Source organism: Nerophis ophidion, linkage group LG14, assembly GCF_033978795.1.
Source record: "Nerophis ophidion isolate RoL-2023_Sa linkage group LG14, RoL_Noph_v1.0, whole genome shotgun sequence".
Taxonomy (NCBI): Eukaryota; Metazoa; Chordata; class Actinopteri; order Syngnathiformes; family Syngnathidae; genus Nerophis; species Nerophis ophidion.
Window position 1 is genome coordinate 15,568,839 of NC_084624.1, and position 16,251 is coordinate 15,585,089.

General features: G+C 42.0%; 1 protein-coding gene across 5 annotated transcripts in view; it reads left to right on the forward strand.

Moving 5' to 3' along the window:
• LOC133568188 (VPS9 domain-containing protein 1-like) overlaps positions 1-16,251 on the forward strand; it is a 90,908-nt gene that overhangs the window by 39,452 nt on the left and 35,205 nt on the right. For all 5 annotated transcript variants that reach the window (XM_061919943.1, XM_061919945.1, XM_061919944.1 and 2 more), the window contains exons 6-10: positions 183-245; positions 5,303-5,355; positions 6,653-6,740; positions 6,838-6,923; positions 10,772-10,917. In XM_061919943.1, the coding sequence (XP_061775927.1) occupies positions 183-245; positions 5,303-5,355; positions 6,653-6,740; positions 6,838-6,923; positions 10,772-10,917 (436 nt within the window). The remainder of the gene's footprint in view (positions 1-182; positions 246-5,302; positions 5,356-6,652; positions 6,741-6,837; positions 6,924-10,771; positions 10,918-16,251) is intronic.

Genomic DNA, 16,251 nt, shown 5'->3' on the forward strand with positions numbered 1-16,251 from the left:
TGTTAATTTTACGGTTTTGACAGTTGTTTTTGTCTTTATTTTCCATGTCCATGAAGAAGTCTGACTGTTGTGTTTTTTATCTAAATGTGTTTGCTATTGCGTAAAATGACAAAGTAGACAAGCCAATGGAATCACAGTATGTCAGTACGCATTGTAATGACCATTTCTGTCGTCTCACGCAGACACTGACCCTCCAGCGGCAGATGATGGAGAACCTCATCATAGCCAAAGCAAGGCAAGAGGCAGTATCCTTTCAGCCCCAATTTAATGCCATATTTAACCTTCCTAAACCATTTTTTTTCTGCAAGACCTTGTGTTTGTGGGGGGATGCAACTCGGATGAGAGATTAGTCTGCAGCATCAATCCGGCTGTGTATTTTTTACTAAGATGGACAGCCAGTTAACACCTAAACGGCCTCCAAAAAGCACACAAAGTTTGTTTTTCATTGTGTTTTCGTCAAGTCATATACAAAAGGTAAACATGGTAGGCTGTAGGGTACTGGGACTTGGCAGCTACACAACAGCTAAGCACACAATAGCACACAGGTCAGACATATATGATAAGTGTCCTTCATTGAAAAATATTGTCGACTAAAACAGCACATTTGTCAATATAAACAAGGAACAAATAATTCTAGTTGCATATTTCTTACACATACTAGTCTCCAAGGCAGAAGCATTTTAGAAAGTATCTTGAAACAACAGTGTCTGCATCAGTCGACATACTGCATCATGAGCTTGATTTTACATCATGAATTATTGTACCGTATATGTGTCGCCTAAAACAATTACCACTCCACTTCAACTTAAAGACCGTATAAGTCCATTTGAATTGGTTAATAATTAATTGATGACTGTTTACGTACTTACCATTATCCTCAATTGAGCATACCTTTTCCAAAATTCTACAAGTATGTATAATGTAAATCGGCTAATACTCAAGCCTTAAATAAATGTATTTTAGCGGAAGAGAAAAAGTCGTATCCAAACAGCCCTATAAAATCCCCAAAACTTTTTTTTTTACAGAGAATCTATTTATGATGTATGTGTAGTGTTTTCAACCTATCAACATTCTTTTCCACAGACTGCCCAACAAAATTTAAACTTACGTATAATATCCTATTGGCTAATTGAACTTTTTTTTAAATTTTTTATTTTATTATTATTTTTTTTTAGTGAGTTCAAGACATAAAGTGCATTCAGGCTGCAGTCAACATTGTTATTTCCCCTCAGAAACATTCAAAAACTCAGTGTCACTGTCCTTATACAGTGTGCACGGAGAGTATTCAGACCCCTTTAAATGGTTCACTCTTTATGTCATTCCAGCCATTTGCTAAAATCAATTTTATTTCTCATTCATGTACACCCCATCTTGAGAGAAAAAAATAGAATTGTTGACATTTTTGCAAATGTGTTAAAATCCATCCATCCTTCCATCTTCCTCCGCTTATCCGAGGTTGGGTCACGGGGGCAGCAGCCTAAGCAGGGAAGCCCAGACTTCCCTCTCCCTAGCCACTTCGTCTAGCTCTTCCCGGGGGATCCCGAGGCGTTCCCAGACCATCCATCCATCCATTTTCTACCGCTTATTCCCTTTCGGGGTCGCGGGGGGCGCTGGCGCCTATCTCAGCTACAATCGGGCGGAAGGCGGGGTACCCAGACCAGCCGGGAGAAATAGTCTTCCCAATGTGTCCTGGGTCTTCCCTGTGGCCTCCTATCGGTTGGACGTGCCATAAACACCTCCCTAGGGAGCCGTTCGGGTGACATCCTGACCAGATACCCGAACCACCTCATCTGGCTCCTCTCGATGTGGAGGAGCAGCGGCTTTACTTTGAGCTCCTCTTGGATGGCAGAGCTTCTCAACCTATCCCTAAGGGAAAGTCCCGCCACATTACGGAGGAAACTCATTTCGGCCGCTTGTACCCGTGATCTTATCCTTTCGGTCATGACCCAAAGCTCATGACCATAGGTGAGGATGGGAACGTAGATCGACCTGTAATTTGAGAGCTTTGCCTTCCGGCTCAGCTCCTTCTTCACCACAATGGATCGGTACAACGTCCGCATTACTGAAGCCGCCGCCCCGATCCGCCTGTCGATCTCACGATCGACTCTTCCCCCACTCGTGAACAAGACTCCTAGGTACTTGAACTCCTCCACTTGGGGCAGGGTCTCCTCCCCAACCCGGAGATGGGACTCCACCCTTTTCCGGGCGAGAACCATGGACTCGGACTTGGAGGTGCTGATTCTCATTCCGGTCGCTTCACACTCGGCTGCGAACCGATCCAGTGAGAGCTGAAGATCTTGGCCAGATGAAGCCATCAGGACCACATCATCTGCAAAAAGCAGAGACCTAATCCCTCGGCCACCAAACCGGAACCCCTCAACGCCTTGACTGCGCCTAGAAATTCTGTCCATAAAAGTTATGAACAGAATCGGTGACAAAGGACAGCCTTGGCGGAGTCCAAACCTCACTGGAAATGTGTCCGACTCACTGCCGGCAATGCTGACCAAGGTCTGACACTGATCGTACAGGGAGCAGACCGCCACAATAAGACAGTCCGATACCCCATACTCTCTGAGCTCTCCCCACAGGACTTCCCGAGGGACACGGTCGAATGCTTTCTTCAAGTCCACAAAGCACATGCAGTGTTTCCCACAGGTCAGGCATCTATTTGTGGTGGTGTGGTCGGGCGGCGGGTGGGGGGGGTTTGGCGGGATGGCAGCGGCGGCGGCGATGACCAAGAAGAATGCGGAGTTGGAATATAATTACAACACTTTATGTACATATTTATATACATACTTATATAATATTTACATATTTATATAATATGTAACTACAAGCGCCATTCACAGACAGAGTCCCATTGCTTTTATGAGTGGTCGAGTGAGTCAAAAGCCGAGAAAAAAGAATAAATTTTTTTTTAAATTTTATTTCATTTGTGGTGGCCGTAATTCTTTTGTGGCGGGCTGCCACAAATAGATTAATGTGTGGGAAACCCTGACATGTAGACTGGTTGGGCAAACTCCCATGCACCCTCAAGAAACCTGCCGAGAGTATAGAGCTGGTCCACAGTTCCACAACCAGGACGAAAACCACACTGTTCTTCCTGAAGCCGAGGTTCGACTATCCGGCGTAGCCTCATCTCCAGTACACCTGAATAACAATTATGTATTTTACTGTATTAAAATAAAAAACTCAAAAATTACATGTACAAGTATCCAGACCCTTTGCTCAATGCTTTGTTGATGCACCTTTGGCAGCAAGTCAAGCTTGGCACACCTGTCTCTTGGCAGTTTTGCCCATTCCTCTTTGCAGCACCTCTCAAGCTCTTTCAGAATGGATGGGAACCTTTGGTTTTCATCCAGGAAGTTTCTGTAATTTAATTTTTCCCTCTATGCGGACTAGTCTCTCAGTTCCTGCCGCTAAAAACCATACCCACTTTTGTGGTTTGTGGCGCCGCATGCGCGTGCTGGTTAACGAGGCTGGCGGAATTGCCGGCTTCGTTTTCGTTTGTCGTCATGTTGGTTGGCTTATCAGGTGTCGGCCTGGGCGTGCACTTGTACCGTCTACTGGGTGCAGCCAGACAGGCAAGAGAGGATGGCGGCAGTATCAGGTGTTGTCAATAAGAGCTTTTTGAAATATTGGAGCAGAGGTCTTTAGCGAGTGAATAGAATTCTATCTAACTTATGGAGAAAAAAAAAACAATGTAAATGAAGCTCATTAAAAGGGGGAGGTTGTGAAGATTCGTATAAGAAAATCATGTTTAATCGGCCAATCAAAGAGGAAAAAAGCGATTACATTGTCCTGAGTTAAAGTTAAAATGCCAATGATTGTCACACACACACAAATTGTGGCGAAATTATTCTCTGCATTTGACCCATCACCCTTGATCTGGGAGGTGAGGGGGGCAGTGGGCAGCAGCGGTGGCCGTGCCCAGAGAGTGGTCGAGGTGGTAAGATTGCCTGGAGATCTACTGAAAGTAGCGATATGTGGGGACGATTTGATGTTTAGACCTAAATTTTAAATTTTAACATCAACAGAAAGGAGCAAAATTGGGCAAAAGGACAAAAAGCTTGATAGGTCCTTGTCTTTCTTGTGAATGATAGATATATCAGGGGCCGGCATGGCGTGGTTTGGAGAGTGGCCGTGCCAGCAACCTGAGGGTAGCTGGTTTAATCCCCACCTTCTACCAACCTCGTCGCATCCGTTGTGTCTTTGAGCAAGACATGTCACCCTTGCTCCTGATGGGTCGTGGTTAGGGCCTTGCATGACAGCTCCCCTCCAAAGCAGTGATTCTCAAAATTCAAAATGTCATAGTTTTAACTCTGAGAGTGTACAAATGGAACCAAACTGACCCATAACTGTCAGTTACAGACATTGTAAGGGTCAATTTAGACCGCTCTAGAGGAACCCACAGAGTCTTTGGAATGAGAACTACTGTAAAAGGGTATTCAATCGAACAGTGGCCACAGTGCAGGGAGACCCACTGGGGGTGAGGACATTAGTCTTAAGGTACAAATCGATGTTAAAACAGGCCAAAACTATGTTAAAAAAAGGCCACATATTTTTGTAAAGCATAATGACACTAAATTCCCATACTTGGCAGCCCTGTGATAATTAGCTGCAAAGGTTTACGGGGAATGAGAATATCTTCTTTACCCCACCATCCAATGTTATCTGCATGCGGCCAGCGAAGAACGGCGGTTGTACAGTTTAGCCATGACCGCTCAGTATTTACCGCATACTTCAACAACCTCCGTAGCGTAGTCTTAAAAAATCTGGACAGGGGTCCCAAGGAGTGGACCTTTTTTTTTACATGCCGCCCGTATCAGGTCCTTAGTCTGGTAGCGATGGAGACGGATGATTACAGGCTGTGTCTACGACCCTCGTTGTGGTTTACTGATGAGTGCCGTGTGTGCACAATCCAGTTTGGTGGGACATTGAAGAGTCTTCTCGCCAAACAATTCAACACGTAAGTTAGAGAAAAAACTTGAGTGCCTGGGTATTTGGGTGAACTCCGGAAGGCCAATTATTTGGATGTTATTCCTGTGGCTTTCAAAGTTCTCAACCTTCGCAGCTAGTCTAGCGTTGTTACACCGTTCAGCATTGTTTTCCAAAAAATCAAGAGCTTGTTACTGTGATCTGCATTTTGTCCAATCTAGATTCCACAGTCGCAAAAGTGTTTTTTGTATTTGTATCTAGCTATGTGATTCTCCAGCAGGCGAGCTATGCTAGTCAGATACGAGTTACTGCATGACGCAGAGGCTTCTGATTGAGCTTTCCTTTAACACTTTTTGTAACCCAGCTCCAGCGGAAGATGGAGGAAACAAGATTACGGTTGCAGGAAGAAGCCAACAGGTAAATCATGGTACCCTGTAAATTAATTTACGGAAATTATGCAAATTATATCAGAGGTCACCAACCTTTTTGAAACCAAGAGCTACTTCTTGGGTACTGATTAATGTAAAGGGCTACCAGTTTGATACACACTTAAAAAAGTTGCCAGAAATAGCCAATTTGCCCATTTTACCTTTAATAAATAAATAAATAAAAACAATTTAAAAAAAAACACTTAATTGAACGGTTTAAAAGAAGAGAAAACAGAAAAAAAATGAAAATAAAATTTTGAAACATAGTTTATCTTCAATCTCAACTCTTTAAAATTCAAAATTCAACCAAAAAAAAGAAGAGAAAAACTAGCTATTTTGAATATTTTTGAAAAAATAAAAAAAAGAATTTATGGATCATCATTCGTAATTTTTCCTGATTAAGATTAATTTTTGAATTTTGATGACATGTTTTAATTAGGTTAAATTCCTATCTGCATTTTGTTAGAATATATAACAAATTGGACCAAGCTATATTTCTAACAAAGACAAATCATTATTACTTCTAGATTTTCTAGAACAAAAATTTTAAAAGAAATTCAAAAGACTTTGAAATAAGATTTAAATTTGATTCTAAACATTTTCTAGATTTGCCAGAATAATTTTTTTGAATTTTAATTATAAGTTTGAAGAAAGATTTCACAGGACTAATTAAATGTATTTACTATTTTTTACAACAACCAAAAAAATTGTCAGGAAAGAAAAGGAAGGAGTTTACAAGGTAAAAAGGTATATATGTTTAAAAAATCCTTAAATCATTTTTAAGGTTGTATTTTTTCTCTAAAATTGTCTTTCTGAAAGTTATAAGAAGCAAAATAAAAAAATAAATGAATTTATTTAAACAAGTGAAGACCAAGTCTTACAAATATTTTCTTGGATTTTCAAATTCTATTTGAGTTTTGTCTCTCTTAGAATTAAAAATGTCAAGCAAAGCAAGACCAGCTTACTAGTAAATGAATAAAATTAAAGAAATAGAGGCAGCTCACTGGTAAGTGCTGCTATTTGAGCTATTTTTAGAACAGGCCAGCGGGCTACTCATCTGGTCCTTACGGGCTACCTGGTGCCCGCAGGCACCGCGTTGGTGACCCCTTAATTAGATTATGACGTTTAATTTTAACCCTCTCAAATTGGCCTTGGCATATTTTACCTTGACTTTTTTCTACATAGATGTATAATAAACAATTGGGAAATTTCTGGTACGATATTCTTTTACTATGTTAATTTTTGTTTTGCATTTTTAAGACAGTTTATCGATGTGTGTGTGTCAGGAGATTTGCAGCCTCCGGGGCAATGACTCCAGAGGAGCAGGAGCAGCGAATTCTTTATACCAATGTTTTGGAGTACGAGCAAGACCATGTAAGTTGGATTTATTTTCTGCAATATGAACCTTCAAGGGGAAATACAGTTTACAACTAAGTATTTCACACTTTTTAATTATTTCTTCTTTATTTAGGATTGGCCCAAGCAATGGAAAGCCAACATGAGGGAGAATTCTGATGATGTCGCTTTAGTGACTGAATTGATTTCCTGCCTGCTCAGGTAAACAAGACAGCATGAGGTTAAAGTGGCATCTTGGGCAAAATTACCATTTCTATTATTTGCCCACTTGAAATGTTTTAATCTTGTAATCAAGTCTTGCATACAAAGGTATTCAGGGTTTCCCCAACTTATAAACCGAGCCCACTCTAGAGACACTCTGGGTCTCTCAGCAAGACAAAGCTGAGCATTTATCCAATAATTGTCTAGTTTGGCTGCAGTGGAACAACTCACTCTATGCACTGAATGTATTAGAAGAAAGTATTGTCAGCTGTCGTGAAAATAGCTGATTCTGAACAAAAGTTGAACCCATTCTAGCACATATTTAGTCAGTGAAATGTAAACACAAAAGCACATATTTGATTTTGACCACTTTTTAAAAATATTTTATCAATTGCCACTGCCATGTACCCCGTATCTCAAGCAGATCTCCAAGGCAAACAGCCTCTGGCATGTTAGAACAAGGTGGGTCTGTTGGGCTGCTGTGCGAAGCGGGGCTGTGCACGTTCCGCAGCGGGAGGATCCACCGGCTAAGCCGCCAGCCGCCTTAGCCAAGATATGGGCGGCGCCCCGGCCGTACCGCAGACATTGGCACCCCCGCATTTCTCCTGACAGTAACACTACCCGCTATAAGGTGACCCCTGGCGGATCAAGGATACAAAAGCTGGAGACCCATGAGCATTCCTCAGGACCGGACCCTTCCCAATCGACCAGATACTGAAATCCCCGGCCCAGCCATCTGGAGTCTAAAATGGCCTTCATCGTGTAGGCTCGGTGGGAAGAGGTGTCGAAGAAGGGCACAGCGGACTGGTTTTACCCGGCTTGAGGTTTAAAACGTGATGTATGGAGGCATCTGGAGTTTGACTGCCGCAGGGCTGATGATGCGGGTGATCTTGAAGGGCCCCACAAGCCTGGAAGAAAACTTCCTCGAGAGGCCAATGGTAAGTCCTGAGACGTCAGCCAGACATCTTGTCCAGGTTGATAAGTGGTAACTGGTATCCTGTGGCAATCCGCCAGCCTACGGTTTCCTGCCACACCTGATGAGCTTGGCTAATGTGCTGGTGGACAGATGGGATTGCCATCTCTGACTCCTGGGATGGAAAAAGAGGCAGCTGGTAACCGTAGCCGACTTTAAAAGGAGACATACCTGTGGCCGAGAAGATGAGGGAATTGTGAGCGTACTCCACCCAAGGAAGGTGGGAGGACCAGGATGAAGAGAGTCGGTGGCATACACAGCGAAGTGCCGCTTCCAGATCGGGGTTAGCTCGCGCTGTCTGGCTGTTGGTTTAGGGATAATATCTTGACGAAATGACCCGGGTGGCCCCCGATGACTTGCAAAAAAAGCATGCCATATTTGGGATGCGAATTGGGATCCCCTGTCAAAGACCAGGTCCAGAAAAATACCATGAATGTGGAAAACATGCTTAACCATAGTTGAGCAGTTTCTAAGGATGTAGCTAGTTTAGACAGCGGAATAAAGTGTGCCATCTAAAAAAAACGGTCGACCACATTGAGAATGACAGAGTTTCCCCCGGAAACTAGAAGGACAAATTAAATCCAATACAATGTGGGACTACGGTTGTGACAGAATGGGTAGTGGATAGAAAAGACCGGCTTGAGGCTGATTAGAGGCCTGAACTCTGGCACCAACGGCGCAGGCGTTAACAAAGTCCTTGAAGTCTCTTCCCATCGGAGAAAAATTGAGGCCGGCCATTGTGAGACCAAGAAGAGACCAAGTGCGCCTCATGCCAGGATGACAAAATATTTTAGATGAGTGTCCCCACTGCAAGACTTCAGACCTCAGTTCATTGGGGACAAACAGCTTGCTTTCGAGAACGTTGTCATGGACCTTTTTTGTTTGTGTCATTTGAAATGTGTGACACGTTATGTTTTTAATCCTAATTTAGCAACAAGAAATGTTATACACCTGGGTGCGTCTTAACACACATATGCTTCCAAAAACATTTGTAATGGTTTCTGGGCTCCACATAAATGTGCGGTGAGTTTACAGGTAATGGACACTGACTCTTTGTGTTTGGCAATCCAAATAATTGTGGCGCAGCACATATGAATGTATCAGAAACACTGGGTTGTCTCAATTAATTAATAAATATGTGCTCTTCTAATAAAGTAATGCCACAGTGCATTTTGTATATATAAAAAATAGTGTGTATCAATATAAAATAAAGGACAGAGCTTTTTTGCCAATATCCAATATTCCGATATTGTCCAACTCTTAATTACCGATTCCGATATCAACCGATATCGATATATACCAGGGGTCTCAAACTCAATTTACCTGGGGGCCACTGGATGCATAAACTGGGTGAGGCTGGGCCGCGAGAAAAGATTTCTTAAAAAATCTAACATGCACTTTTTAATGAATTCACCTTCTATGAATGACTTTCCGGCCCTAGCAACATACTTGTTCACCTCAACCAACGCAAGTAGGGAGGTTGGGAGCGTGGGGAGTTGGTGGTAGCACGTGTGTGTATATTGTAGCCCGGAAGAGTTAGGTCTGCATGGTATTCTGGGTAATTGTTCTTGTGTGTTTATGTTGTGTTACGATGCGGATGTTCTCCCAAAATGTGTTTGTCATTCTTGTTTGGTGTGGGTTCACCGTCTGGCACATATTTGTAACAGTGTTAAAAGTTTTTTTACGGCCACCCTTAGTGTGACGTGTGTAGCTGTTGATCAAATATATCTTGCAATAACACGTGTGTCTCACATGGCCAGATGCAACATACAACTGGGCTTGCACGCTGTCAGTTCAGGATGTAGGGGGCGCTAAAGGCAGTGCCATTATGGCACTCCCTGAATATTGTTGATCTGGTAAAAATTGACAGGGGCTTCGAGAGAATTGGTGCCCTGAAATTCAGGGGTCTCCCGGGAAAATTGGGGACGTTGGCAAGCGCCGTTCTTACTAAACTCGCGGGCCGCGCCAACATCATATTGTCCTATCAAAGCGCGGGCCACATAATAACGTCTCGCGGGCCGCATGTTTGAGTCCCCTGATATATGCAGTCGTGGAATTAACACATTATTATGCCTAGTTTTGTTGTGATGCCCAGCTGGATCCATTAAACAATGTGACAAGGTTTTCCAAAATAAATCAACTCAAGTTATGGGAAAAATACCAACATTGCAATGCCATATTTATTATTGGAGTCACAAGGTGCATTATTTTTTTTAACATGCCTCAAAACAGCAGCTTTGAATTTGGGATGAGAGAGCATGTGGAGGTTGAGGTGGGCGGGGTTGAGGTAGGGGAGGTTGTAGGGGGTGGCGGGGGTCGTATATTGTAGCGTCCCGGAAGAGTTAGTGCTGCAAGGGGTTCTGGGTATTTGTTCTGTTGTGTTACGATGCGAATGTTCTCCCGAAATGTGTTTGTCATTCTTGTTTGGTGTGGGTTCACAGTGTGGCGCATATTTATAACAGTGTTAAAGTTGTTTACACGGCCAACCTCAGTGTGACCCGTATGACTGTTGGACAAGTATGGATGGCATTCACTAGTGTGTGTGTGAAAAGCCATAGGTATTATGTGATTGGGTCGGCACGCAAAGACAGTGCCAATAAGGTTAATTGGCACTCTGTACGTCTTCCTACGTCCGAGTTCACAGCAGGGTTTTAAAAAGTAATACATTTTTTGTTTGGAAACCGATACCGATAATTTTGAAACCGATACCGATATTTTCCTATATTACATTTCAAAGCATTTATCGGCCGATAATATCGGACATCTCTAACAGTGACGTAATTAAAAGTTTGAATACTTGCTTTCATTTCACCCCTTGTTACTCATAGTTTATGTAACAACATACTTATTTAAGTCCTTTGTCTCCTTCCTGCAGTTCTGATCATCCAGTGGTGAAGCTGCTGAAGAAACAACAATATCGCATCTACAACAGGCTGTATCCGATTGTCAGTAAAGGACTAGCAACAAGTCATGCACTAGCAGTGAGACCATCCGACAGCGGTAACAACCCCGTACATCCAGGTAGGGTTTATTATGACTGATCTCATTTTACACAGGAATCCGGGGTTCATTGACCACTCGAATTGTGTCAATACTACCCAGTGCGAATTCACGTAAATTCAGATGATATCATATTTCCATACAGTGGTTGCACGCGACCCGGTTACAGACGCGTCACCGACTTAAGTAGCACCTTATTATTTTAGCATTAACGCAATCTTGGAATTTTCAAACCAAAACAACATCTATTGTAAAATGCGGAATATTACAGAAATTGACATAAATGTGAGGGAAATTTGAGGATAAGGAATTTTTGTATGGCGAAATCATGTGCCCTTGACCCCAAAACACTCACACGCCCCTTCAAAAACTAAACAACTATTTGAAACACAGACTAAGTTTGCGTACAAACTGCAAAGCTAATGCTAGCCAGGACAACACATCTCATCTGCGTGTGTCATTGTGGACGACATCACCGATGCAGGGGTTAAAATATGGAACTGTTTAAAGGATGAAATAAAACACAGCACCAACATAAACCAGTTTAAAAAGCTTTTTAAATCATTTATCATTAGTAAATATAAGAAAGAAGAGCAAACATTGTTTTAGAAAGACAATAATATATATGTATATGAATACAATTTATGATTTCATAATTATACATATAGGTTCTATTAAAATGTATATATCACCACTTTATATGGAATTTAAATGAATTGTGTATGTATGATATATGTCTATATATATATATATATATATATATATATATATGTATGTGTGTGTGTGTGTATATATGTATATATGTGTGTATGTGTCTGTATGTATATATATATATATATATATATATATATATATAGATATATATATATATATATATATATATATATATATATATATATATATATATATATAGATATATATATATATATATATAAGTGTACAAATCTATATGTTTGATTTAAATGTTAAACTGTGTATATGAGACGTGTGCTACATATATGTTGCTTATATATTGTTTAAAAAAAAAAAAGTAATATAAGTGAAGCATGTTTTAGATTTTATTTATTTTGAACCTTGTTCTTGTTGTGATGGGGTAGGTTTATATAAGCGTTGCTTCAACCTACACCCTTTCGGCTCAATCATTGCTCAAATGAGTGTTTTTTTTCTTTTTTTTTTTCTTTTCTTGTTGTTGTTCTTTGTTTTATGTGAAGATTGCCGAGAAAAAAAAAAAAAAAAAAAAAAGTACAGACAAGAAGGTGTGAAGACAGGATGGAAACCATAACTTTAGGGGTACTGTTTTTATTCTAAACAACCTCAAGTTGTCTCCACACTCCAAAACATAGTAGTTGTCAAATAACAAAAGCAAATTTGCAGCCTTCCCAATAAAAGTGATGTGTAGAGCTACATCATTATGGCCAAACTAATAATCACGATTATTTTAATCAATACTGAAATTGATTGTTTACTGTTAGGTAAAATATATTTTACTGCACTTTCTATTTTGAACAAACAGTATGGGAACTTGGCTTTCATTTTAAAATGAAACTTAAAATAAAAATAATTAATCAATAATAAAGTTAAATGTACAAAAGACAAACGGCTAACCAAAATGAATATGCCATTGCAAAGTGCGATCATTGCATGCAAACAAGTGAAAAAATGTGATTATACGCAAAAGGCGCATACTACAAGGAACACATGTACTGCTCAGGGTATATATATTTTTATATATATATATATGTATATATACATACATACACACATATATATATATGTGTGTATGTGTGTGTGTGTGTATACAAACCCCGTTTCCATATGAGTTGGGAAATTGTGTTGGATGTAAATATAAACGGAATACAATGATTTGCAAATCATTTTCAACCCATATTCAGTTGAATATGCTACAAAGACAACACATTTGATGTTCAAACTGATCAACATTTTTTTTTTGCAAATAATCATTAACTCTAGAATTTGATGCCAGCAACACGTGACAAAGAAGTTGGGAAAGGTGGCAATGAATACAGATAAAGTTGAGGAATGCTCATCAAACACTTATTTGGAACATCCTATAGGTGTGCAGGCTAATTGGGATGCCATGATTGGGTATAAAAACAGCCTCCCAAAAAATGCTCAGAGTTTCACAAGAAAGGATGGGGCGAGGTACACCTCTTTGTCCACAACTGCGTGAGCAAATAGTCAAACAGTTTAAGAACAACATTTCTCAAAGTGCAATTGCAAGAAATTTAGGGATTACACCATCTACATGATGGCGCCCCCCGTGGCTGACGACTTTGTGTCCTCCTCCCGACAACATTTACGTTTTTTATTTATTTTAGTACTAATTTGCATCCTAAATGCAAAGTTTTTGCATGGAACAGTGAGATATAACAGAGATGCACTTCTGGACATCGGAAAAGCTCACCATGAGCTCACTTACTGTCTGATGGACTTCAACTTTCTTCTACGACGAGACCCCGCTAACCACAAAACAACAAGAACAACAAGGGGCTACGAGCGGGGCTACATGCTAGGCTAAAGGCTAGAGCTACGCGACCACCACTACCTAGCCTGCTGCTAGCTAACGTGCGCTCGCTCGACAACAAACTGGATGAGCTGAGGACCAGGATTACATCCCAGCGTGAACTGAGAGAATGCTGTGCTCTTATTTTCAAGTGTGGAATGAAGACACTGAACTAGCGTTTCAGGACTGCTTTGGGAATACAGACTGGGACATGTTCTAAACTGCTGCTCAGAGGGATGATGGTACTGTGGACATAGAGGAATATGCTTCCATTGTAACTGGCTACATCAGCACGTGTGTGGAAAACATTGTTCCCACAAAACAATACAAGATATACCCAAACCAAAAACCCTGGATTAACTGTGATGTTCGGTCCAAGCTACATGCCCACTCCACTGCGTTTGTCTGAGGACTACAAGAAGGCCAGATATGACCCGCGTAAATCCATCAGCAAGGCCAAGGGACACTAAAGACAAAAGCTGGAGGGATTCTACTCCACCACAGATTCCCGGCACATGTGGTAAGGCCTGCAACACATCACAGACTACAAGCAGGGGAGCAGGGGGGTCACAAACAGCCAACGACCACTGCCAGATGAGCTGAATGAGTTCTACGCCCGCTTCGAGGTCCTCAACACCAACCAACAGAGAGGGGTTCTGACCATGGAGCGCACGCAGGACTCACCACTCACTGTGACAACAGCAGAGGTACGTACAGTTCTGAGGAGAACAAACCCACGGAAGGCCGCCGACCCAGACAACATCCCTGGCCAGGCCCTCAGGGTGTGTTCATCAGAGCTGGCTGACGTACTTGCTGACTTATACAACTTGTCACTAGCACAAGCTGTTGTGCCCACCTGCTTCAAGATCACCACCATCGTGCCCCTGCCAAAGAAAAATACTGTGACCTGTCTGAATGACTATCGCCCTGTTGCACTCACCCCAATAGTGAGGACGTGCTTCGAGAGGATAGTCATGTCACACATCAAGAAGACCATCCCAGACACACTGGACCCTCTACAGTTTGCCTACTGGCAGAACCGGTCCACTGCGGATGCAGTCAACACCGTCATCCACACCACCCTCACCCACTTAGAGGGCAAGGACACCTATGCCAGGCTATTATTCATTGACTACAGCTCTGCTTTTAACACGGTCATCCCACAAAAACTCACTGCTAAACTCCTCACTGTTGGTCTGACACCAACTTTCTGTGACTGGGTCCTGAACTTTCTCACAAACCGGCCCCTGTCAGTCAGAATCGGCAACCAGACATCAGGCACAAAGGTTCTAAGCGTAGGGACCCCCCCAAGGTTGCGTGCTGAGCCCCCTACTGTACACCCTCTTCACACACGACTGTGTGGCCTCCCAAAACAACACCGGTATCATCAAGTTTGCAGATGATACTACGGTCGTCAGACTGATCACCGGGGGAGCTGAGAAGGGAGGTAGCGGAACTGGTGGCCTGGTGTCAGGATAATAATCTCTCCTTGAACACAGACAAGACCACGGAGATTATTATTGACCCACAGAGAAGGAGTGCACAGTACACACCTCTGTACATAGGGGGGACAAAGGTGGACAGGGTGAAAACCTTTAAATTCCTCGGGACCCAAATTAGCGAGGACCTCACCTGGGATCACAACACCCAACAAACAATAAAGAAAGCCCAGCAGCGACTGTACTCCCTAAGAAGACAGAGAAAATTTGGTATGCCACCCAAAATTCTAAGCAACTTCTATAGAAGTACGGTTGAGAGTGTCCTTACCAGCTCAATCACGGTCTGGTTTGGAAACTACACTGCTAAGGACAGGAAGGCACTCTAGCGAGTGATTAAAACTGCTCAGTACATATAAGGAGCAGCCTTCCCCTCACTACAGGACATGTACTCTACCAGGGCCACCAGGAGAGCACACAACATCATAAAGGACAGTACACACCCCCAGCACAGTCTCTTTAGCTTCCTACCATCAGGCAGACAATACAGGAGCCTGAAATCCAGGGCTACGAGACTAACAAACAGTTTCTACCCACAGGCCAGCAGGCTTGTGAATGCTAACTTGTGAATGCTAGCTCCTCCACCCCTCCCCCATTTTTACTTTGTCTTTTGGAACAAAAGACAGGTACCTAGACCACCCCCGAACTGTGAACCATCACTGTAGACACTTTTCACCATTGATCACTAAAGACACTTTAACTGCTGCTGTGACCCAAGGTCACCTCCATATTTATACTGTTGACTGCCAATCAGAATGTGCAATAATGTTATGTACTTACTGTGCCTTGTATATACATTTTTATTTTTATTTTTAGCTAAGTACCGTGTGACTTGTTGAAGGGTGGACTAGCAAAGTAAGATTTTCATTGTACGGCAAACTGTCTGTTTAACTGTTTAACTGTGTCTGTTTAACAATAAACAATCATGAATCTTGAATCTTGAATCTTGAATCTACGGTCCATAATATCATCAAAAGGTTCATAGAATCTGAAAAAAAAATCACTCCACGTAAGCGGCATGGCCGGAAACCAACATTGAATGACCAAGACTTTCGATCCCTTAGATGGCACTGTATCAAAACCCGACATCAATTTCTAAAGGATATCACCACATGAGCTCAAGAACACTTCAGAAAACCATTGTCACGAAATACAGTTCGTTGCTACATCTGTAAATGCAAGTTAAAGTTCTACTATGCAAAAGCGAAAGCCATTTATCAACAACATCCAGAAACGCCGATGGCTTCTCTGGTCCCGAGATCATCTAAGATGGACTGATGCAAAGTGGAAAAGTGTTCTGCGGTCTAACGAGTCCACATTTCAAATCGTTTTTGG